The following is a 23,712-nucleotide window of genomic DNA, read 5'->3' as shown; positions in this document are numbered from 1 at the left end:
ACTTCTTTTTACAGTGAAAAAAACCCCCTAAAATTCCGAGCAAGCACCGAGTGCGCTGCCACGAAATGGGAAATTCACAGAGAAACTCGTGGATTTTTCCACTGCCTGCTGCGACACACCTTCACCAGGGCAAACCTCTGCCTGCCCTACTCCTGCAATACAGGTGAAAATAGAACAACAGTCTGAGTCTTTGATTTTATTTATTTTCTGCTGTGTTTCACTTGCACTTGTTTGAAAGACTGAGTGTAAACACAAAAAAACTATTTTATTTTATGTGCTGGAATGTGCAGAAAATAGGTTTAAATATTAAACAAATTTCTTCCAGTCAGAGAATGTTGCATATAATTTAATTTTTGCTTGATGCATAAAGTTAAAAGATTAAAACTGATAAAACAAGTTTTAAAAAGAGACTTTTTCATTTGATTAAATTTTGTATGATGGAGTATGCATAAAAAGTAGAATTGGGCTGAAAGATCTATTGCTTTATTACCTATTCAGGTTGTAAATCCTGTTTTTAAAAAGTAACTAAGTAACTAATTACTTTTGAAAATAAGTAATCAGTAAAGTAACAGGATTACTTTTTTGGGGGAAGCAATCAGTAGTTAGTTACTGATTACTTTTTGCAAGTAACTTGACCAACACTGGTGGCCAGATCCGCCGCCGCCCACCAGAGCTGCTATGTCACTCCTGTTGAGAAACCGAGGAGCCGGGGTTTTCTCCCTGGAGGTATCAGGCAGAAAATGTTCTCCATGACCGAAGGTAGACTGGGTCATCCACCAGTCAGAAGGTCGGAGGTTTGATTTCCAGTTTCTCCACTATGCATGATGAAGTATCCTTGAACACGACACTGAGTTGCTCTTGATGGATCCGTGTATGTACAGGCATCGAAAAAAGCACTTGCATGAATACATGTGTGTGACTGGGTTTGGCTTTTAGAAATCATGTTGTGTACTCAATAAGAGTAGAAATTAGCACCAGTCGTTTTCCATATGTGGAAATAATAGCAGCTTCTATTGTGGATACAAGCAGCAGAAATAAGCTTTCTCCAAAGAGTGAATGGCCTCTCTCTTAGAGATCGGGTGAGGAGTGGCCATACAGAAGGGGCTCAGAGTAGAGCCGCTAGTCCTCCACATCGAAAAGAGCCAGTTGAGGTGGTTCGGGGCTTTGACAAGGATGCCTCCTGGGCACCTCCTCGGTGAGGTATTCCGGGTATGTCCCACTGGGAAGAACTCCAGGATCAGACCCAGGACACTCTGGAGCGATTATATCTCTTGGCTGGCCTGGGAATGCCTTGGTGCCTTGGAGGGAAGTCTGGGCTTCTCTGCTTCGGCTGCTGCCCCCGCGACCCAGCCCCAGATAAGCAGAAGAAAATGAATGGAAGGAAATAATGACTTGATGATGTTTTTTAAGGGTACTTCCATAGGACACCCTGCAGTGGGGCAAGAAGTGGGAAGTAAAACAAGCTCTGGTGATTTGAGTTTCAGTGGCAATGAGGAGTTATTTTTAATCCACAAAGAGACACTTTTACAGCCACTTTCCAATATGTCAAGTGGAGGCTAGATGATCCTGAAGCTAGCTCTCTCAGTACACTTATGACTGTTTCAAACATGCTTTTTTTCCCGCCATAAATAACCTTAGCTTTCCTAGTATATGTATAGGCGAACACATGGCTAATCAAAGGCAAAGTCTTAAAATCCAAAGATTTTCGGACTCTTTCAGGCTAAAAATAATAAATAAATAAATATCTGGGACAGTTTAAAAGTGATAGAAACAGGATGTGATATGTTAATCTGTAAACTTTTTTTCACCTTTGAACAGAATTTACCAAGTCTGTGCTAACGTAACCACCTGCTGGCAGTAGCTTTAACGGACACGTATGAGGATCTCTCACTCTAACAGAAAGCAAAAAGAGGTATTTCACAATGCAAAAAGGGGTATTTCTCACTGTGTTAACCTTTTCCTGTTATCAAATTCTGGCAAAGTAAACTCCAGAGTTATGAACATCTGCTACTTATTTGTATCTTTTTTTAGGAGGACTCCCTGCACTACCACTATTGTAAATCAAAAAACTAAAACTGCAGGCTCAAAATGAGCCACACATACACTGAGCCAGTAACCAGTACACGCCTATTCGAACATCAGCCAATGAGTTTTTGACAAGGCAGTGGGGCGGCTGAAGTCGCTTGTGGTGTGTCAGCTTTTAAAAACCTAGAATGGTTGCAATGCTACTGGAGGAAAAACTCAAAAATTTGTGTTGATGCACTGCAAAAGTGCAAAAGCAAAGAGGAACTATGCTCAACCATCACCCACATATGGTATGAGGGGAATTACTTTGTTCACTACAGTCTCAAAAGTAACCACTCTCAGGCTTAACCAAAACTCATTATTATAAGGCTTACCCTGCAGGTACGAGCTCCAAGGCTGTTAATTTGCTTTGCAAGATGGTACTGCGGTTGCATCCATCTTTGGATGCACACTAGAAATCAAAAGCTGGGATGTAAAATATGTGTTTATGTGTGTGGAAAAAGAAAAAAGAGAGAAAGGGGTTTGGCAAGACCCTTTAATTGAAGGTGATCTGGAAAGAATCCACCACGTTACCAGTAATTAGATCCCACCTGTGTTCAAGAAGCACAGCAGTAAAGGGCACATGACCCTCAGTAACCTGTGCTCGCACAGCAGGCACAAACAGTATCTGTGACCACTCAGCTGATTACAGATAAGGCGAGATAACCATCTCCATGTGACAGAATAACAGTTCTTCACAATACACTGAAAGAGCTGCAAATGCTAATGAAACACCAGCGGTGCTTTTGAAAGACCTTGTTAAAGTGCCGTACGCGGTAAGATGAAGCTTAAAGATTTCTTTAAAGACCGATGCTGTAAAACAATATAGCTGTAAGGATGATACAGGTTTGAATTACTGATAGTGATTACTATACTTTTGCTTTTGCAGTGAGTGATTCCAGAGTAAGAAGGCAGAAAAGGATTTAGACATTCAACAGAATGCATGGTGCGATTGCGTGCAGATAATTTTCATTTTATTTTCTTTTTTCTTTATTCTGTTGTTTCTTTATGCAGGTTAATTAGGATTATCTCTCATTTTCCCACAGGAGTAAAGCCAAGATTCATATCCTGTACATTTTCTCCAAATGCCACTTTAAATTGCACATTAAATAGCAGTTATAAACTCTTCTTTCTTGGCTCCAGCTATTTCATCAGAAGAGTCAGTCCGCAGGTCTTTCCCAGGTAAAAACACGCCAACCGAAAATTTCTTGAATACAGCCCAGCACAATAAAAGGAGACGGCATGGCAATAAAGGCTTTGATATGGATGATAAACTCCCACACACAGCAGACTTTTGCTCATCGCGTATAACCCCAATCATACATTTTCTTTAACTGATTTCACCTCTAATCGGCCACGTGTTCGGACATTGTTTGGCGTCTTTCAGTTTAACAGTAAAATTGCTGAGTTCATTTGCTTCACATCCCCTGAATGACTAAGGGCCAACACAGCTAAATTTATCTGTCCTTCTGTCTTCCGCTTACTTAACTGTAAAAAGGCGCAGACTTGAAATAATCCCTCTGATCCACCCTTTAATCACCAGCCGTCCTTTTAAAAGACAAAAGAAACCTGTCAAATTTTATTTATCTTTTCCCGGCTTGTTTTCCGGTCTCTGCGGTTAATATTTTGTGGAATGTGAAGAGCAGCTGTCACTTTAGCACATGAATGGAGCCAGTTTAGTGGCCCGGAGGCATCGGAGTGGATCAACGGCAGAGGAGGGACAGCTGGGCCTGAGGGGACAATAGCACTCTCAGTTAATCATTAATACTCTTAAATAACAGCAGCCAGGCACCAGAGGTTCACTCAGCAGTCTCTCCAGAATATTCCACCGGCAACAGGAGGACGCAGGAAGCCTCGGCTTGGAGGGTGACCCCAAACTGACACTTGTTAATTGGGTCCTTTGATGGGTCTGCTGGAGCTTTAAATTGCTGTCTGTTTGATGAGATTTCACCCATTGGCCATGAGCAGAATGACAACAGAATGACTTGATGTATTATAATGTTGGAAAGTGGTATTTAGGCCTATATTGTCTTCTTCTCAAAGTGCATCTGGTTGCCACGAAACTGACACTTGTGATTTGCCCCGAAGGATAAGAAAGTCATGTTAAAAAGGTGGGGGGTTTCCAGAAAAAGGCTGTTTATGCACATTTAATAGAGAGGAGTCTGATAACTGAAGGTTCTGCGTCCCGTTGTACTTTTAGAAAATCTAGGAACGGTTGGGATACTGTTGATGTTGGAACTCTGGTGGGATAATAGGACACCAAAAGTCTGTAAGTTGTGCTAGTCCCAGATTTCAAAATCAATTCTTGGCAAATCCGGACTTCGGGAGAAGCTAACATAGGAAAAATATAATGTCTTCTTCTAGTAGCAGCATTTTGGATCTATTGAAGTGCAATTTAATGAGATTTTTTTAACGATATGAAAATTACAAGTTTAAATAGGCCCGATCTAGATCCTATAACTTAGTCTATGTACCGTATTTTTCGTACCTTAAGGCACACATATAAGGCGCACTGTCGATGAACGGGTCTGTTTTCATACATAAGGTGGACCAGATTATAAGGCGCATTATGTGAAACAAAACAGTCAGATAAGTCAAATTTTACTCAACTCTTCTTGCTTCCTCCACTTCCGTACCATTGATTGATTAGTGTTGAATTCTCTCGCAGCTGCTCTATTCCCATGTTGTTGCAGTATATTAATGACTAACCTCGTATTGTGGATGGATTATCTCAGTTGTTCTTCTGGCTGAAGTTTGGTCTGTTTACAGCATCCTGCCATGCTATTGCATTTGTCCTTAACCATCGGGAACCCTTACGTTAACTTTTCTTGAATCGAAAAAAGTTAGCATGCATCCTCCAGCTTCACTTATGTTATGCTAACATAGCTGTGTCGCTAGCGATCACATAGCACATAATTATATATACCAGCTAGTCCAACTTCAGTAACCCAAGAAACGTCACTGCTGTTTAGTTTTCTGTCTTCATTTATGTTGGAAGTGGTAGCAGAGCTGTACATCATAATTTTAAGTTTTCATGGATGCCAGGATGTTAAACTTAATTTAGACAGTTTTTAACTCTCAATGATGCTGCAGTGTTCGTTTGACTTTAGACACAGCTATAGTTTATGACATGTGTGTATATTTAATAACAGATTAGTTTTGTTTAAATTTGTTCTAACTGATGAAAATATAATATGGCCTGATATAAACTTCCTTTTGCTGGGCAGACAAGGAAGAAAGTCTGGGATGCTTTCATTTTGGAGCCACATTCATCAGCCAACTTGCTAGTGCCAGTTTGAATCTCTTTTTGGCTTCAGTGCTACCTTAATTCTTCATGGCACGAATTCAACAAGGTGCTGAAAACATTCCTTGGAGATTTTGTTCTATATTGGTATGATAGCATCGTACAGCTGCTCCAAATTTATCATCTGCATGTCCATAATGTGAATCTGCTCTTCCACCACATCCCAAAGGTGCTCTATTGGACTGAGATCTGATGATTGTGGAAACAGTTTGAGTGCAGTGAACTAGAGCCATGCTTTCATGTTGTTTACATTAAATTCTGACCCTACCATCTGAATGCTGCAGCAGATATCGAGACTCATCAGACCAAGTAATATCTTGATGCATGCTCAATCATCCAGGTAAATAAATCCCTAAAGCTTGATTCTGTTCATCTGGATGTAGCGTTTTCAGTGGGAGAAACGTTTCGTCACTCATCCAAGTGACTTCTTCAGTCTCAGCTGACTGCACGTTTCCCTAATCTTATAAACTAGTTTCACTCATTATGCAAATGTACTATTTATAAGATTGGGAAAACCTGCAGTCAGCTGAGACTGAAGAAGTCACTTGGATGAGTGACGAAACGTTTCTCCCACTGAAAACGCTACATCCAGATAAACAGAATAAAACTTTGGGGACAGACCAAGTAATGTTTTTCCAATCCACAATTATCAAATTTTGGGGTAGCCCATGGGAATTGTAGCCTCAGTTTCTTGTTTTGAGTTGGCAGGAGTGTGGTCTTCTGCTGCTGTAGCCCATCTTCTTCAAGGATCAGCACCTACAGAGATGTTCTTCTGCATACTTTGATTGTAACGAGTTACTGTTGCCCTATCAGCTTGAAACAGTATGGCCATTCTCTACTGACCTCTGGCATTAACAAAGCATTTTCACTCAGATAGCTACCGCTCTCTGGTATGTTCAAGATCACTTAAATCAGCTTTCTTCCTTATTGTGATCCTCACTTTGATCTTCAGCAGTCGACTTGACCATGACTACATGCCTAAACATTTGGGTTGCTGGCATATGTTTGGCTGTTTAAATTTTTGCATTAATGAGCAGTTGGGGAGTTGTGCCTGACGAAGTGTATTTTTCAAGACTGGACTTTCGGGTGAGAGTTATTCAATGCTGAAATGTTTGCTGGGGTTGATGAGGTGAACTGTTACATAGAAATTCAGTATTTTGATGGATATTGTATAGAAAACCTAGACGGTAAGCAGAGCAGGTGCATGCCAGTCCCTTAGAACCTTTTTTTTTGTTTGCTAGAGAAACTACTGTTGTCTAAAAAGATAGAAGCTTACAAAGATTGAGACATTAAAAAAATTTGTAGACTAAAACTAACAATCAGCCTTTTGTTTCCATTGAACTCTTTCTTTTTTTCCTTTTACCATAACATATAAAAGCCACCAAAACAACCTGAAATGTTATTGGAAGATAGATTAGCGTCCAAAGGGGAGCAGATGCTAGCTTGAGGCCTCATTTGAATGTCACACTGACCCTCTGTTTACGTTTGTGCGGAAATGTGTGCGCGTTTGTGACCACATGAATTTGTATGTGATTGTGTCTGCACGTGGCTCTGCGTCCAGGCCCAGGCCCTCCCCAACGGCGGAGGTAGCAGGTGTCCCTGTGTCCCCTAAAAGAGCAGGTTTTTATGTCGTCTCCTCAAGTTAGTGGCTTGGTTGCCATGGGGATGCCCCAACAGAAAGAGGCTTGTGTCTGGGGGCCGGTGGCGGGGAGAAGAGGAGGACAGGGGAAGAAGAGAGAAGGAGCTTTAGTTCTACCAAACACTCTGGACTTAACACTGGTTGGACGAGAGAAAGGAAATCAAGTCAGAGACGCAGAACAGAGTCGGATTGTCTGCTCGCATCACGCCAGCCTCTGTCTTCACGCTCAAAATGTCACTTAAATATCAAGCTGCTGACGGCTGGTTCAAAACTGCAGACTAAGTGATGCTTGTAAATCCCAACAATGGGACTGAGGGCTTAGAAAGGCATCCGATATCACACATCATATCAGCTTTCTCCCCAGGTGAGACAGCTGTTTGCCTAAAGGCTTAATTTTACTGTACCCCCTGCCTTGTGATATGGACATCCCCCTCTGTTATAGTGGGATGTGGTAGACCAGCCCACAATCAATCTCTCCCTCTGTGTGTGTGTGTGTGTGTGTGTGTGTGTGTGTGTGTGTGTGTGTGTGTGTGTGTGTGTGTGTGTGGATGGGTGGGTGGGTGTAAGGAGATCTGGGAGAGACTAGGAGTCACCTGTCCCTTGTTGGCCCCTCTCTCTTCCCCCACGGGAGGGCCGTAATTCTCTCTTGGCTAGGCTGATCAGCAGCTGCCGTGCGGACACACACACACATACACACACACACACACGCACGCACACAAACATACTGCATTCTCTTTTACGTTTTAGAGTCAGAGTGAAAGATAGAAATGGCCTTGTTGGGGCGCTTAAAGCAGCAGTTTGGTATGACTACTTCAAATCGACTTCAAATTGCAGTGTGAACTGGTTTCAATTAAGGCCGTGTTCTGGGTTTCTTCTTCTTCATGACAGTTAATAAATGATTTGTCTTCTCTTTTGACGTTTTCTCTTTTTTTCCTCTTAATCCAAATGTAACTAATACAGATTTTAAATACGTATATATTTTTAAATCTTTTTTATAAAAGTAATCTAAAAGCAACTGCTTGCAGTGATTAACCTACAGGGGGACCCACTGGAGTGTTTTGCTGACTTAATCCTTTAAGCTTTTTTTAATGTCCTGTACATTTCCTTTTTTATTCTTTTTCATTTTAGTTGAACCCTTTAATGAGTTTAAGAGGGGAAAAAGCCGTATACCTTTATAGATAATTTACCAGGAGTTATTAGAAAGTTTAACAGAGCCTGCCTGATACTTGATTCCTTATTTGGTTTCACCTTTTCCTGATTCAGCAGTCCTGCCCCAAACCTCTCACACTGTGTTATCACAGACAGACAAAGCTGCCAGTTGTTCATACCTGAGAAAATGTCCCGACAACCTTTCGTAACAATTGTGCGAACCTGTCAATAAATAGGGTCGCACAATGGTACGGTAATAAGGAATTTTACTTGCTAAATCCCCAAACTTTTTTGTTGTTGTTCTTGTTTTCAAGAACATGAAAGGAGTGGCTCTGTTAAGAAACATTCCTCCACGATACGAATGCCAAATGTAAATTCTCAGGAAAATTGAGATGAAAAGCAAGCTCGGGTGTTTGGCTTTGCTTCAGCATAAACTCAGTTTCTTAATAGTTACACATTCTCAGAGATGAAACTGGTGGTTTCAGGCTTTTTGTCTTAAAAAAAATCCTTTACAGCAAATGCATGCTGCCTTTTGTCTGGTTTTCTTGTGAGTGTTAGCAACATCCCCCAAAACTTCCTAGTTAACTTCCCTAAATTATCTAATATTTCATAAAATAGGGAAGTTCAAAAAAATCTGCAACCCTATGATGCCGAATGTAGGCTCATCATAGAAAATAGCAACAGCCAAATATTGTTAAATGCCTAATATTTTCACACAGAATAAGACCCTTATAGGTATTTTTTTTCTTTTGTTACAGAATATCATTTTACTACACAACTACAAATATTTGAGTGCAATTTAGTGTCGCAACTACTAAACTTTAAATTAAAGTAGAATTTTGAATGCAGAACATTTACTTATAATGAAAAATAATCCTTTTTGAGTTTTCTAGTTTTTCTGAAGGAAACTGTGGTTATTCTGATTAACACAGCATGGACGCCTTTATTTAAAAAAACTATTAAAAATGAGAAATTGGAGAAAATTTTAAAAATGAGTATCATCCACATTGTTTTCTGTAAATTAAGATTAGCAAGCGTGTGTCAGAATCCTGTACACTGCCACTGGTTTTATTTTGAAAAAGGAGGGGAAATTTAATTTTTTCATAATAAAGTCTTAATAATAAATTCAGAAAATTAGAGTGTTTAAAGATGTCTCTATATAAGAGCAGCTAAACTGAGTGTGGCGAAAGTTAGCATAAATGAAATCCTTGGCCAATCTTTTTTCCAATTTCTTATTTTTATGAAAAAGTACGTGTATTCATACATGCATTAAACATCAAATCAGATCAAATTCCGATCGTGCTAGTCCCAAAGGAGGATGTTCTTAATTGGACCATCCTGTCATTGACAGTTCCTGCATGAGAAAAAAACAAAAACAAAACAAGCTTGAGAACTTTATGAATTAGCTATTGAGTAATTTGTAGAAGTCGTGGAGTTACACGGTTACAGTTTCAGAAAGTGTTTTTGTGTGTGTGAACGTTTGAGGTTTGTGTCACTCTCTCATCTCTATACTGCACTCAACATATCTAGTTGGTTTGTTTTCCAGCCAGATCAGAAGTATGTTTGCTAATGTATTCAATCTGGGCGATGGCTCTCAGAGCTGATTTCACACGAACAATGATGATGAAAAAATGTAAACGTCCCCATTTACAGTAATTGGTCTGGGACACTCTGTCGGCACTGTGCGTTTTTTGTGATGCAAATTATTTAAATGTGGGGTTGCGTACAAGGCTGGGCGGAGGGAGATTGACATAGATACTTCCATGTCATTATCCCCCCCAAAGTTTTACCTTTTCACAGGGAATCGGGGAACTCTGCAAACAGCATGGAAGACAAGTTTGCATGAAAATCATAGCACCGGGATAATGACCTTCTTGTGATCATCTATGACTCTCTGAAAACATGGGTTCCAATGAAAGCATGATCATGGGGGGGCTTACTTACAAGCCTGTAATTGGCTATTCATTGGGACAATCTGACATCAAGTGCTGTCACATCTAAACTTTGTCCAGAAGTAGAAGGAAAAAAGCAAAACAATACATTTTTGACTCTTTCATACAAAAAAGTAAAAATTTGATCATTTACATGAAATTGTTGGAATTTGAAACTAATTTAAATATTTAAGCACGAGAGTTAAAAAAGAGGAAATTTACCATAATAATTGTCAAATTTATAGCTTTTAAAGTTTGAAACTACTTCTTGTTTTTAAAATTTGTTTTTAGTGGTTTCTTTAAATTTTCTTAATATTATTGATTTATATGTATTCACTATAAATAAGTTTTGAAGATGAAAATAAACTTAGCTCTACTAATATTTAATTATAAAAGATAAATATATACATTTATCTGTACAAATGTATTTTTATTTATTTTTTTAAGAAAATATTCAGATGTCAGAAAAAACGGGGACTAACATGAATCTCAAATAAAGCAGTAACTAATGATAAATTCTACAATTTGCTGATTGACTTACAAATCTTTCTGAAGATGCTGGTACAATTTTAAGATCAGAAAAAACTTAATAATAATTCTTTTAATGCATAAAAACGGATTTGTAGATTTTTCTTAACGTCTCCTTTTAGGTGAAATAAATCAGAGGTTCATCCTGATGTGAAGATGAAGCTGATACTCTGTAGAAATGTCCAACTTCTAAAATAAATAAACAAACAGGTTCATTAGTTATGCCTTGCAAACGACCACCGGAGCAGAGGGGGGTTCCCCCTGCCACAGATCAAGCCACCGGGCCTTGAACCTGACCCCTCCGGCTCATCTAGGGCGAGCTTGTCACATTGCATTCTTGCTGGTGCATTGTTGCCGCAGGAGCTCCTCAATAGTTTTGAGGGAGATAGTGTGGCCGTCCATCTAACAAACCTCCTCTCTCCCCTCCCCGATCTCTGCGTGCTCCCGGTTTTGACACAGGAGACAAAACCCGCGGAGAGGACTATGAATGGTAAAGCACCGAGGAGGCCGAGGGAGAGCAAAAGGAGGCGGTGTGCCTTTGTAGTCGGGGAGGAATGCGGAAATGTCCCCGCTCCGTGTCAAACCTCTCTGAAGGGGGTCAGGCCACATTCAGCCGGCGTGGGAAAGCCAGGCAGAGACGGAGCTCACACAAGGCGAGCGAGGCTGCAGTTGCATAGGCCTATCCGCGGATATATGGAAGAAGAAAAAAAACGAAGAAAGAAAGGAGAAAATCCAAAGAAGAGCGTGGTTCTGGAGGGCTATATCACGCGTTTGCCTTTGTCCTATGACCCCCCCTTCCCAATCATACACCCCCTCCCCTCCACACACAAACTTGAAGTGAGAGTGTGTGCGCGCAAGTTTGCGTACGGCCCACCACCACCGCCGCCACCTCCTCCTCCGCTCGATTTTGGTGTCTGCCTGGGCTGGTGTAGTCTGAGGGGATGGGGGGTTAGAGCCTGCACCGTCAACTACCTGTGTGGCCCCGGCATGGAGGAAAGTGGACAGGGATGCATTTGACGGAGCAGTTTTTATCCGACACACGAAAGCGTCCTCAGCGTTATACCGGGCATGCCGACGTTGCGACGTTGTATTGACAACATAAAACAAGGTAAACGCTGAAAGTGGGCATATTTATGCAGATATTTGTGCAAAACAAAGTGTCTTTATGAGCCTGACAATGCTTGCTTTGCAACCCAATGAGGTTTTAAACGGTGACATGATCAATTCCCCGATTTATTAGAATGTAAGCCATTATTTGGCACACTTTGCGTCCACGCACAAAATAAATTGGAAAAAAATTCGGGAAAGCCACCCAGGCTAATGAAAACACACTTGAAACTCGGATGCGGTGTCGTTTCACACATTTCGAACCGTTTCGGGCTCGGAAAGCGACATTTAAGGGGTTTTAAATGGATTGTTGCTGTAGGAAGTTTAGACAATGCAGCCACGTGCTCGCAAGTTTGGGTGTCCTCAAAGAGAAACTCTGACAAACCAGCACAGGGAGGGCTGCTAGTTTGATCTTGTTGCTGGCGTAAAACGAAGAAGCGGGTGAAATATATGGTCATTTTTGCATGTTGTGATAACAAATAATTTAAAAAAAAAAAACCCGAGACAGCTCGTGCGAAGATTACATGAGCAACACCGCATGCGGGGTGAATTATTGATTGCACGAGACAAATTATTGGATGCAAAGCAAGCCTTGAAAGGGGTTAACTGGGATTAATTTTAATTATTTTTCACATTAGTTTTATGTTAGAGGTAGGAGGACATGAGCTGCAGTGCGTAATAGGAGGAGGAGTGGAACTTGGGACGCAGCGGTTCTTTTTTTTTTTTTTCATTTTGATAGTCGGAATAAAACATCATGACAGTCTTTTTATTGCCTACCTGGAGCACTCTTTGACCAAATCTGACAAAGATGGTGTCTTCCCCCATCTGTGTCTCCCTGTCATCTAGGCATTGCATGTGCCAACTTTTTTCTCTGAAAATGCCTTTGTAAGAGAGTCTGGCTCGTCATCCTCTCCCGGGATTCCCCGCAATATTTTCAACAAGAGAAGAAGAAGAAGGGGGGGGGGGGGGGGGGGTGGATTCTGCAAAAATGGACAAAGAAAGTGTTGGTACTCAGTATGAGCCTGTGGCCGAGATTGGAGAAGGCGCCTACGGGAAAGTGTACAAGGCGAGAGATTTGAAGAACGGGGGACGCTTTGTTGCCCTAAAAAGAGTTCGTGTCCAGACGGAGGAAGAAGGCATGCCGCTCTCCACCATCCGCGAGGTGGCGGTGCTGAGGCAGCTTGAAGCCTTTGAGCACCCCAATGTTGTCAGGTAAGTGAGGGGTGAGCGGAGGTGGGGAACCAACCTGCTTTATGTTTAAGAGACAGGATGGAGGGGAGGGGTGGGGGGATCGTGGTGGTGGAGGTGAAAGAAATATGCATATGAGACTAAGTATACATTACTTCCTTTTTGATGGTCTCTTGTGGCAACTGTGATGGCTCATATGACCTTTGGTGGCAAAGCCTGCTTGCAGACTTGTCTGAAGCTGGTGGCCCTTTTAGTTTCCTGCAGGCAACACAGGCTCCACAACAACACACTGGAGGCTGTCACTATCAGCAGGTTTTAGGCGCACACCTGTGCATTCTCAACTTCCTGTTTAGTTCAAAAGCCCGCCCCGGTTTATCTTGATTGGTTGGCACCAGTCACATTTGTCACCTCATGCATATTTCATGTGTGCAAATCTTCATCTATAGATAAGATGCAGCAGCATCCTTCGGAAGCGGTGGTTTTCCACTACCCTAGCCTCTATTATCGCTGACTTGCAGAATGAAGCGAGACCTGCATGTTTATGTGTTTAGGGGTGCTTGGTCAAGATCCCTTTGATATTAGGAATGGTGAAGACATGTGAGGTTCCATCGGACATACAATGTAGCCGTTCAACATTCGGACCTCCTTTCACATTTTGGAATATTTATAAAAATACTGATATCTTCAAAAAGACAAAACAAAACTGAAATTACCTGCTTAGAAATCCATACTCTTAAGAACACTCAAAATATTTCTCATCCCAGGATTACTTGATACAAGACATTGCATTCAGTGAAACCTTTAAGTTTCCACGTGACATTACGTTGCCTACTAGGTGAGGATTGTTGTAACATTTCTCAGTCAATTGTTTTGCTTAACCAGCAGTTACCTTTTTTTTTTCTTTAACTGTTACAACAGAAGCTAAACAGAAACGCTTAATTTTCCTATTTAAGATGACTCTGTTAGGTATGTGAAACCCTGGCAATCTGAATCCACGTGTTTGAAACTGGCAAGCCTGCGCAGCCATGCCGTTGACTGCTTATGCACTCATGACGAAAGGGGAGTAGTCAACAACACCATAATCACATGTTAACACGTGTGCATGTAACGATTTTCATTGGACGAAGTCTTTAAAATGGTCTGTGCTATGTGGTATGTACTCAGTTTTTTTTTTTTTTTAATGGGTATACATGATTTTCCAACCAGCGAGATACATTTGATCTAGAGAGCCTACAGAAATGTGACAAACAAAATAAAAGCATGAAATAAATAAAAAGTTTAAGAGCAAATGTTTTGAATTTTACAGTTAACAATCAAATAAACATCCCGCCATGTTCTGGCATGCGTGGTAATGCTGATTATGATTCTGCATCAAGAAGATAAAAAGATCTAAGCGACTTTGAACAATTTCATTGTAGGGCTACTGATTGCAAATACATCAGAAAGACTCCTCAGTTGGCAAGCCTGCATTTAAATCTAGATGAACAGTAGTTAATATGGTTGGAAATTGTGGTCTACATTGCACATTTAATGAATTATGCATGCAATGTGATATGCCAGGAAAAAACGATGAGCCACTCTTCCTTAGGTGACTAAGCACAAACGGTCTATTACTGATTACTTAAACAGCAGAGTATAAATCCTTCGTTAAATCGATATATCCACAGCCACTGGTTTGTATTTGATAAGTGAGACATGGCTTCTTGGAGTGAAATTTGACCACAAATCAACCTTAAAGACCAACTTTCTCTCGGTGTGATTTCTGTAGCATGGCAGTGATCCCTTCCAGGATGACCCTTGTCTGCAGGGTTCCAGGGATCACCAAGGGTTTGGGCTTTTTGCCCAACTAAACACCTTTTGGAGATTTTTGCCTGGTCTTCATAATCATCATCACAACACCAGGTCTTTCAGAAGAATGGTGTCCATCCCCCCAGTACAGTTTCTAAGACTTGTAGGATCAATGTGAACGCACATTAAAGCTGTTCCCATGTTGATTTAGTGAGATCATGTGCTGGCGTTTCCATAACTGTCTCTGTAGTTAAACTCATGTGCCCATCAGTACTGTTCTATCCTATCCAAATGGCCTCCAGTATGACACTTGGCACGATCAATGCCAGTTGGCAATACTGCATATTTAAAAACAAAAGAAGCTATATTTTTCTAGTTTTCCTTCTGACTGTTTTGCACACAGATGCCATTTTCTTTTGGTTTTTGTAATGACTTTTCACTGAGAGAGCAGGACTCTGATACTGCGTCACATGCTGGCACAAGCCAAGGTCTGACCTTGTGCTTGTTTTAGTCTGAATATCGAGTGCTTTGGGATTGAAGGGGAAGCTCTAAATGGATGTTTTAGAGGCATGGCTTGTGCCCTTGTGACTCTAACAATAATTCCCCAACGTATCAATGAATAATGGAGGATAATGGTTGTGGCTTTCGCTTAATGGGTCCACAGTGGGGGTTTGTCCTTACTGGAAGACGGACATGTAAGCAAGTATTAAAACGATCTTTGGTCAGTTATATTTATGGATGGATACACTTTGCTTCACTAGACGCTTTCCATATTATGCAGCAACATTTGTTTGTTAAAGCACGTAAACCAGCAGCTCTTTAAAGCATCGGAGAAACTCCTCTACCCTTGAGTTTAGCCAACTAGCATAGCCAAGCAGCACAGGGCCAGGAAAAGTGCATTGTGGGCCTTCTGTGTGACTCCAGGCAACCCCTGGATGTTTGTAATGAGGCCCATTATTCATTCCATATGTTCAGTGTCTGCTAAAAGCCTCCATTGTAGGCCAACAATCGAGCTGTGAGGGGCGTTTAACCCCAGTGCTTCAGAAGGAGGGCGCCTTCTATTCTCTGACATCATGCACAGTACTAATACCTTGAATGAATCGCCTCTCACTCACTCCTCTGACTCCAGCATGACCAAACCCATTGATTAACAGGTTGTTGGCAAGGACAAATGATGCCTCTCTGAGGAGTAAACAAGTTTCCAGGGAGATTTAGTTATTTCTTTTCTGTGCTTTTACAACTGTAGGTAAGTTAAATGAGTGCCTGCATTAAAGTGTAAGATGTTTTCACACTGGATTAATACGGTACCTCATGAATATAACGAGTACAGCAACGATCATGAATGAAGCCAGTGAGCTTTTCTTATTTCATTATTTTTTTATCTCCAGTTTTTTGGCAGCTTAAGTCAAAACTTTTTCCTCCACAGGACTAAATTAGTTTTTGAGGAAAATGTTTACTTTTTAGTTTCCGTCTTCATAACTAATGCAAACTTCCAAACTTTGAGTTTAATTAGGGCTTGTAATAATTTTATACTTGTCCATTAGGACAACTCAAAGTTAAAATAAACTCTGAATATTAGGATAACTCAAAATATCTTTTAAACGAGCAACACTTAAAATGTAACTTTAACCTGTTAATTTAAACTTTTTTTTTTTTGCTAAAAAAACTATATCGTAGACTGAAGAAGAGAAAGAAAATAATGGTTTAGTTTTTGCTCTCTTGCATATATTAACCCCCTTAATGACAATGCAACATGTGCTCGGTGGAGATCCATCAAGGCGCTTTTCGTCTTCTATGTTGTCACGATGAAAGATGCTGCCTTTGCAGGCAGGCTCCACTAGACGTCCCATAGCGTGTCAGGAGTTGTCATAGTGCTGGTTGAGGAATGCTGCTTGTAGTCCCGTGCTCTTTGAAGAGGACACACTGGATAGATTTTTTTTTTTTCCTTTCCAGCTTTTCATCAAAGCCTTCCTTGGCAGGTCTACTGACATAATTTGGATGCTTGGCCTTAGTTGGTCACCTTGGGAAACCAAGGTGCTCGTGTTTAAGGCTCAATAGTCTTAAAGTTTTAAAAGGCTTGCAAAAAAGCAGTGGCCGTAGCTGGAGATGTTGTTATCGTCCCATAGGATAAATCGGGGGTCCAGATTTATGAGTTCATATCCCAGCTTTTATGATGGTTTTATTGGAGGATTTTTTTTCATAGGGGTGTTTTAAACCATCTCAAAAGACAAAAACAGGACGATCCTGTGTCTTAAGGCACAAAAATGACAAGGTATGAACCAACCTGTGGTTTTGAAGTATTGTTACACCCCTACTGATTTCAGCAAGATGATGACAAACCACATTCTACGCATATTACAACAGCGTGGCTCAGTGAAAGAGACCAGGTGCTAAACTGGCTTCCATGCAGCCCAGACCTGTCACCCACTTAAAACATCTGGCACATTATTGAGTGAAATAAATATGACAAAGAACACCTGGAAGTGTTGATCAGGCCAATTTCTGCATCGAGCGAGAATGGAAAAAACCTTTTAATTTCAAAAGTAAAACAACTGAGTGTTGTTAAAAGAAAAGGTCATGAAACACAGTGGAAAACATGAGCAGTCCCGTTCTTTAAAACTTGGCGATGGTGGTAGATACAGATTCATTTCTTGGTTTTAATATGAGGAACATTTTTATTCAAAGCTAGGTTGTTAATACATTTTAATTATTATCTTTTTATCTATTTAAGAAAACTGGTTGTGCTTTTGCATTAGCACTTGTCATAGCAGGAAACACACTGACATTTAGCTATCATAATGACCCTGATCAGTTACTGATAATAGGTGTTGGGAAGGTTACTTTTAAAATGTATTCCACTACAGATTACAGAATACATGCCCCAGAAAGCATTTTGTAACGTATTCCGTTACATTACTCAATGAGAGTAACGTATTCTAAATACTTTGGATTACATAATATATTATCATGCTTTTTACAACTACATGAATGTACTATTGCTGTGTGATTTATTACCATTACTGAAGGATACTTGCCATACCAATACCAACTAGATTTTAAATCTTAATATAAAATGACTAACAGTAGGGTGGACATTAGGTAAAGCTGCACTTTTTGCAGCCATCTTGTATAGAAAACTGTTTCCCGCGTATATAAAACAGGTCTGCGGCTCCAAACCGTAGTAAAGTTAATACGTCGGGTCAGTGTCGGGCTCGTAGCCAAAAACTAGCTTTACTTTGTTGTCTGGGTCAACTTTGCTAGCGAGAGACAGAGAGAGGAGTTAATGTATTCCGTTACTCCCCAACACTGCTGATAATATCTTTAGTTACACCGTTGTCTGGTATCATAAACTTCTTATTTAAAATACTATATTACAATATTAATAATATATTGTTGTGTTCATACTCTAAAACAAATGCAGTACCCTACCTACTTCACTGATGGGGCATAAGAATCTGAAATCTTAAATTACAGTCTGTTATAGAAGGTGATTAATTATAGTCTATATAGTAATAAGAGCCTGTGGGCAATATTTGATGTTGTGTAGATGTACTCTTACCTTGTGTAGCAGCAGTGAGCTTAGCCTAGTGCACCCCCGTTCAATCAGTTGTATTGATCTGGTCCATCTGTTCTCCTATCCTAGGTTGTTTGATGTGTGCACAGTCTCTCGGACTGACCGAGAAACCAAACTCACTCTGGTCTTTGAGCATGTAGATCAGGACCTGACCACCTACCTGGAAAAGGCTCCTGACCCTGGAGTACCGCCTGAGACCATCAAGGTAACCGCTGTCGTTCTAATTTAGGTTTACAGTGGAATGTAAATGCAGTTTGTTTTGTTTTTTTCCATTTTAATGATCACTATAAATGTGTGTGTGCTTGCCTATTGCACAATATTCCAATAAAAAACCCCCCAAGGAGGCTTATTTTAAATATTATTTCTGTTTGAAGTGTATATAGGAAGCGCCTGGTTAATCTCCTGCGGCTGTAGCATTGGTTGAACACAGCCATGTTTCTATGGTTCTGAGTGGGTTTTCTTGGCCAGAGACCCAGAAGGCAGAGCAGTTCCCTCCAACATCAGAGTTACTGGGGCACTCTGAGGGGCAGCACATGTGGCAGATGGGCTCCAAATTAAAGGATCCCTGCCTTCTCTATTTTCACCCTTCTCTCCGACTTTACACAATATTACAGACACAGAGCCAGTTTTAAAAATCTTCCATGTGTGTCTTTGAAAACAGAGCCCTCTAAGTTGTGTGCTAAAAGTTGTTGAATAGGGAAATTTGTTAAATAAATCCACTGAGCATCCAGTTACACTTTGCCAAAAGGTCGGAAGTAGCTCCTTTCCTCTGTTATGGTCTCTTTTTTTTTTTTTTTTTTTTTTTTTAAAGTGGAGTTCGTGTGGGAAACATTTAAAAAGAAAAAAAAAAGATCTTTATCGGGTTTCACCCCAAGGTCAGTTGATGTGTCATGAATAATATTGGAAAGGTATATCTCTTTTTTTTTTTTTTTTTAGACAGAGGAGCCTCGAGAGTTTGAAGTGTCAAATTTGAAACGTAGAGGTTCGGGTGCTACGGCAACCGCTGATCATCACCCCGGGCCTGGGTTCGCTTGTGAAAGCTTTGTGTCGAGCCACGCCGTCAGTGGGATGCAGTGCAAGCGTAGACGAGTCGGGTAGATCACACCTGAGGCTTTCCCATGACTTTTGCCGAAGTTGATACAGACTGTGGTTTCTGTGATGTGTGCGCCGATCACATCTGCAGCAGATATTATAATACTGCAGCGTTTTTCTGGAAACTCGACGCTTCAGAAATTTTCACAATCATTATGTATAGCTACTTTCAGTTTTTGAGTCCGTTTCAGCAGAAGGTTAATCCTTATTAGCTAGTCAGTTGTTTTGAGTCCCATGAAGCTGTATTAACTAATTATATTTTATTTTTTTTAATAAACTGAAAATAAGGACATAGCCCAAGGGGATTTAATGGAAGTAAAGGGTGGGAAGAAAGGTCCTTTTCTCGGTTAGAATTTAGCTAATTTAATTTAAAAACAACTCCTTAATAATTGTAGTGCCAGTGGATGGAGTAAAAATGTGCAGTTTTATCAAAAGATTGTTGCTTATTTGTCTTGTTAAATGGCCGAACCAATGGTTGCAGATCTCTGACCACTTGTCGCATAGGACTCAACGAATTAATCAACGAAAGGACTGATCATAAACCCCGAATGACTCAGATTCTTTCTGTGGCAGTGTAGAGGCTACTGCACTGAATACGACTGTAGTGAACAAGCGCTCCCCTCTTTTAGTCTCAGACCACGTGTGAAGATGTGTCAACGGTCTGTTCACATTTGAAGCCGTGTTGAAACATCTGGACACTGGTACATACCTCCACTAAGAAGCCTGTGTTGTTGTGCTCAGTATTCAAGAAAAGATGAGGAAGTGGTTTGTACTGGAAAGGAAAGAAGACAGAGAAGTTACATTTCGGCCAGCTTTCTTAACTCTGCAAACCTGGCCTGACAATACTTGAAGTAGGCTTACTTGTGGGATTGCCAGTTTTATAAGATGTCAACCCGTCTAACCATCTACGCTATCCATGCTTGGACATATCTGACGTTGGAAAAGTTTGAGGAGGCGTTTTGGGGCTCTGAACAATGTGGCCACCCCTTAAGCCCCCTCCCAGGCTCTGCTTTCTCCTAACAGCTGAGGCCTCAAGGAACAAAAGGACAGCGACAATGCTACAGAGGCAGCCAGGCACCATCCCGTGTTATTGCTGGGACAGTGGACACTCCACAGTAACTCGAAGGGGATCCCCTCCCCCCAAAACAACTCCAGATTTTGAATCCCAGTCCAGACGTGTGTCACCGGTGCCCATCTGATTAAATGGCAGTTACCCTTGAGTGTGAACGTGTCCACCTTTAACCGTGAAAAAACATTTACCTTCAACCAGTGGCCCTAAACTCCGAAAGGAGAGGCATAGTTTTTCTCAAAGTCGGTCTTACCGCAGCACGAAGCACCCCACCCTGACCTAGCCTGTCCACTTCAGCCCTCCGCCCAACACCACCCACTCAGGCTCGAGACCCACCACATGGTCATTGATGCAAGGGGCCCTCGTCCAGGAATCAAATGAGCTGGAAGGACATCAAGCAGCCAGGTTGCCCCAACCTCAGCGCTCGTCAGCCGGGCCACCGCTTGGGGCTCGCCCACCCTCCTCCGCCACCATCATCCAAGCTTCCACAACTCTATTCTGTGGGTCCACGAAGAAGGGGGAGAAGAGAGGTTAATGAAGCATGGGGAGGGAATTACACTAACGCTAACCGGCAGATGTCCCATATTGTGCCTGGCTACAATAAACAATATGGCTGCCTCTGCTACATTTGCATTAGAAAAGGAGGCGCACTCAGAAAGCCATGTTTTTGACTGCTTTTTGCATGGGCTGACTACTTTTTTTCCCTCCCTCCCTGGACCTCTTTTTCTTTTCTTTTTTCTTTTTTTCAGGGTCAGATCTGTTGCTTTTTTTTGTGTGATTTATTTATTTTTTTTATTTTTTTATTTCCTCCTGGCCAAGTTGTTTGTGGAGCTTTTTAGTTTGAAGCGTTGCCAGCTGAAGACAGTTGTGTGAGCCACTTTTATCTCTCTGCAGCTGGAATCAGCTTTGAGGGAGGTGGATCGCTTTGTGCCACAAGTGGCCTTTATATTTTTAAGAAGTTATAAACGATATTTTTGTATGCATAAACTTAATGTTTGCCTGCTGTCAGTGGTTATATTGACCATGTAGAACGTAACTGAAATATTTTGCATTACTCAGCTGTGACTCTACCTGATAGTGCAGAGAAGATGACACTCAGGCCGCGGAGGCCAAGACTGTTTATGTGTTTGTCCAAAGGTCACACTTGTGAGATAATTAGTATTTACTAGGAAATGCTGTTGAAAGGAAGCATGGTGAAATGGCTATTTAAAGCACAGAGGAACTGATGGGTGGGGGGGCCGTGCTATTGTGTCAGCCCCCCCCCCCCCCCCCCCCCCACCCTGTATATACACACACAGACACAAAATAACCAACTGCCTGCCTCTGTCCTATGGTCCTGTCTGTCTGCTGCCCTCCTCGGGAGGTCATGGCTCAGTGGAGATGTAGAAAGGAAGGTCTGTTTATACATCCTGCCTGTCCTTGGTCAGAGGGCACCCACACACTGATGCACCCTCACACAGACCGAGGTGCACACACACACACACATACACAGGGATTTGGAAATGGATGCGCTCATACTTGCACCAAGCCAGGGGGAACATTGTTAGTTTGTGTATACAAACACACACACTCACATCACTCCCCATCTGCACAGTATTGTGAGCAGGGTGCCCTGTCTCCTCCTCTGTGGCCCGCACAGCAGCCAGCCCCACACTGCTCGCTAATGTTTTCTGCTTCAGTGTGCAGACCCCTTTGACTCACTCACCAGCTGGTCGGCCACTGAATAGAGCTGCGGGCTCAGGTCCATGTCACTTGTGAGGTCTTGGCGGAGTGCTTTTTGGGTTGTTTTTTTTGGGGGGGGGGGGTGTCTTGTGAGTAGGAGGGAGTATGGGTGCTGTAGAAAGGGGTGTTCAAACATGGATCGCAAACCTTGGCTATTTCTAGAGGGTACCCGATCGGAGATCCAAGAGCACAACCGTGGGGATCGTTCTGTCTTTTCGCTAAACAGACTTGAACTTGCAGCTCCCTTTATACGAAGTCTGCTTAATGCCCGCTTGAGCACGGACCAGGTAATTGTCCAGAACAAATGGGTCTACTCAGGTGTTGCCCCCATCTCACCTAAACCAAATGAAGTATTTTCAGCAGAGAAGGTGCCTGAAGCTCTTCTGCTGTGTGCTACATGTAAGCGAGGCTAAAAAAAGAAACACGCGCACACACACTTTTAAGTTGGTCTTAGGATTCAACCTGAAATACCACTCCCTCGACTTTTATTTACTTAAACAGCCTTTGCCAAAACTACCTGATCACAATCCCTTGGAATGACTTGTTTTTTTGTTTACAGGTGTGGCACCTGTTTGAGAGTATTCCTATTTGAAAAGAACAAGTCTTAGCTTGCTTTGTTCATTCCTGCTCATGCCAGTTTACCTTCCCCTTTGTGTCGTGGGCGATGCGGTGCCTATGGCTATTTTCTGAGGTCAGCTTTGGGGCATTGAAAGAAAAAAAAGAGGGGAAAAAAAACGAGCGAGTGCCAATTAAATCTAGCAGGACAGCTGCTGAGTAACAGAGATCTGTGCTTGTACAAAGCAGGGGCCTCTTTCTGCCTCTATCGTGTGTGTGTGTGTGTGTGTGTGTGTGTGTGTGTGTGTGTCAGTTATCAAACATCTGCCACAGTCGACGAGAAAAGACGCAGGCCTCCTCTAGTTAACTCCCTCCGTACCACAATGCTTTTCACTGCAGGCTGTTGTCACTCTGGCCTTTCGTTGCTCAGGGCAAAGGAGAAATGGATTCAAATCTTTGTAGCTGTGCAAGGTTTTGCAGCCTAGACTTTGTGTAGACAGTTAGCACGAACTGTTTCGGAAGTGACGATCCAACAGGTCAGACGTAATCATATTGCAAATGTAATCAACATCCACGACCATCCGCTCAGCCCTTTTTGCGCCGTATGTGTTCAATAGTGCCGTTGCTGTACTAGTCTCATAATTAAACCATCCATTTTTAAACTTCATATTAAGTTTATGTCCTTGCTGCCCCTCTGTTTCCCTCTTTGGCTCTTTTACAGGATATGATGTACCAGCTGCTCCAGGGGTTAGACTTCCTGCACTCGCACCGTGTGGTTCACCGTGACCTAAAACCCCAAAACATCCTGGTCACCAGCGGAGGACAGATCAAACTGGCCGACTTTGGTCTAGCTCGCATCTACAGCTTCCAGATGGCGCTCACGTCAGTGGTGAGTTATGGTCGTCATATTTTTAAACGCTGTTGGTCTCATCCAGTGGAGGCCTTCAAAACAAATACTCGCAAAACTGTAAGCGCATGGGTTCCCGACTGAATGAGCGCGTC

The 23,712-nt window shown here is 41.8% G+C and overlaps 1 protein-coding gene across 1 annotated transcript in view; it reads left to right on the top strand.

Moving 5' to 3' along the window:
- The first annotated feature begins 11,194 nt into the window (after positions 1–11,194).
- The window catches only part of cdk6 (cyclin dependent kinase 6), a 39,060-nt gene continuing 26,542 nt past the window's right edge, over positions 11,195–23,712 (top strand). Inside the window, exons 1-4 of the mRNA XM_085395104.1 lie at positions 11,195–11,723; positions 12,569–12,934; positions 18,342–18,477; positions 23,432–23,599. Of these exons, the coding sequence (XP_085251230.1) occupies positions 12,711–12,934; positions 18,342–18,477; positions 23,432–23,599 (528 nt within the window). The 5' untranslated portion in view covers positions 11,195–11,723; positions 12,569–12,710. The remainder of the gene's footprint in view (positions 11,724–12,568; positions 12,935–18,341; positions 18,478–23,431; positions 23,600–23,712) is intronic.

The sequence above is a fragment of the Rhamphochromis longiceps genome, linkage group LG22 (assembly GCF_057381845.1).
Source record: "Rhamphochromis longiceps isolate RC_006_pf linkage group LG22, R_longiceps_female_GT1.1, whole genome shotgun sequence".
In the NCBI taxonomy this organism is placed as follows: Eukaryota; Metazoa; Chordata; class Actinopteri; order Cichliformes; family Cichlidae; genus Rhamphochromis; species Rhamphochromis longiceps.
The sequence above is the reverse complement of the archived record's forward strand: the minus strand, read 5'-3'. Positions and strand labels throughout refer to the sequence as shown.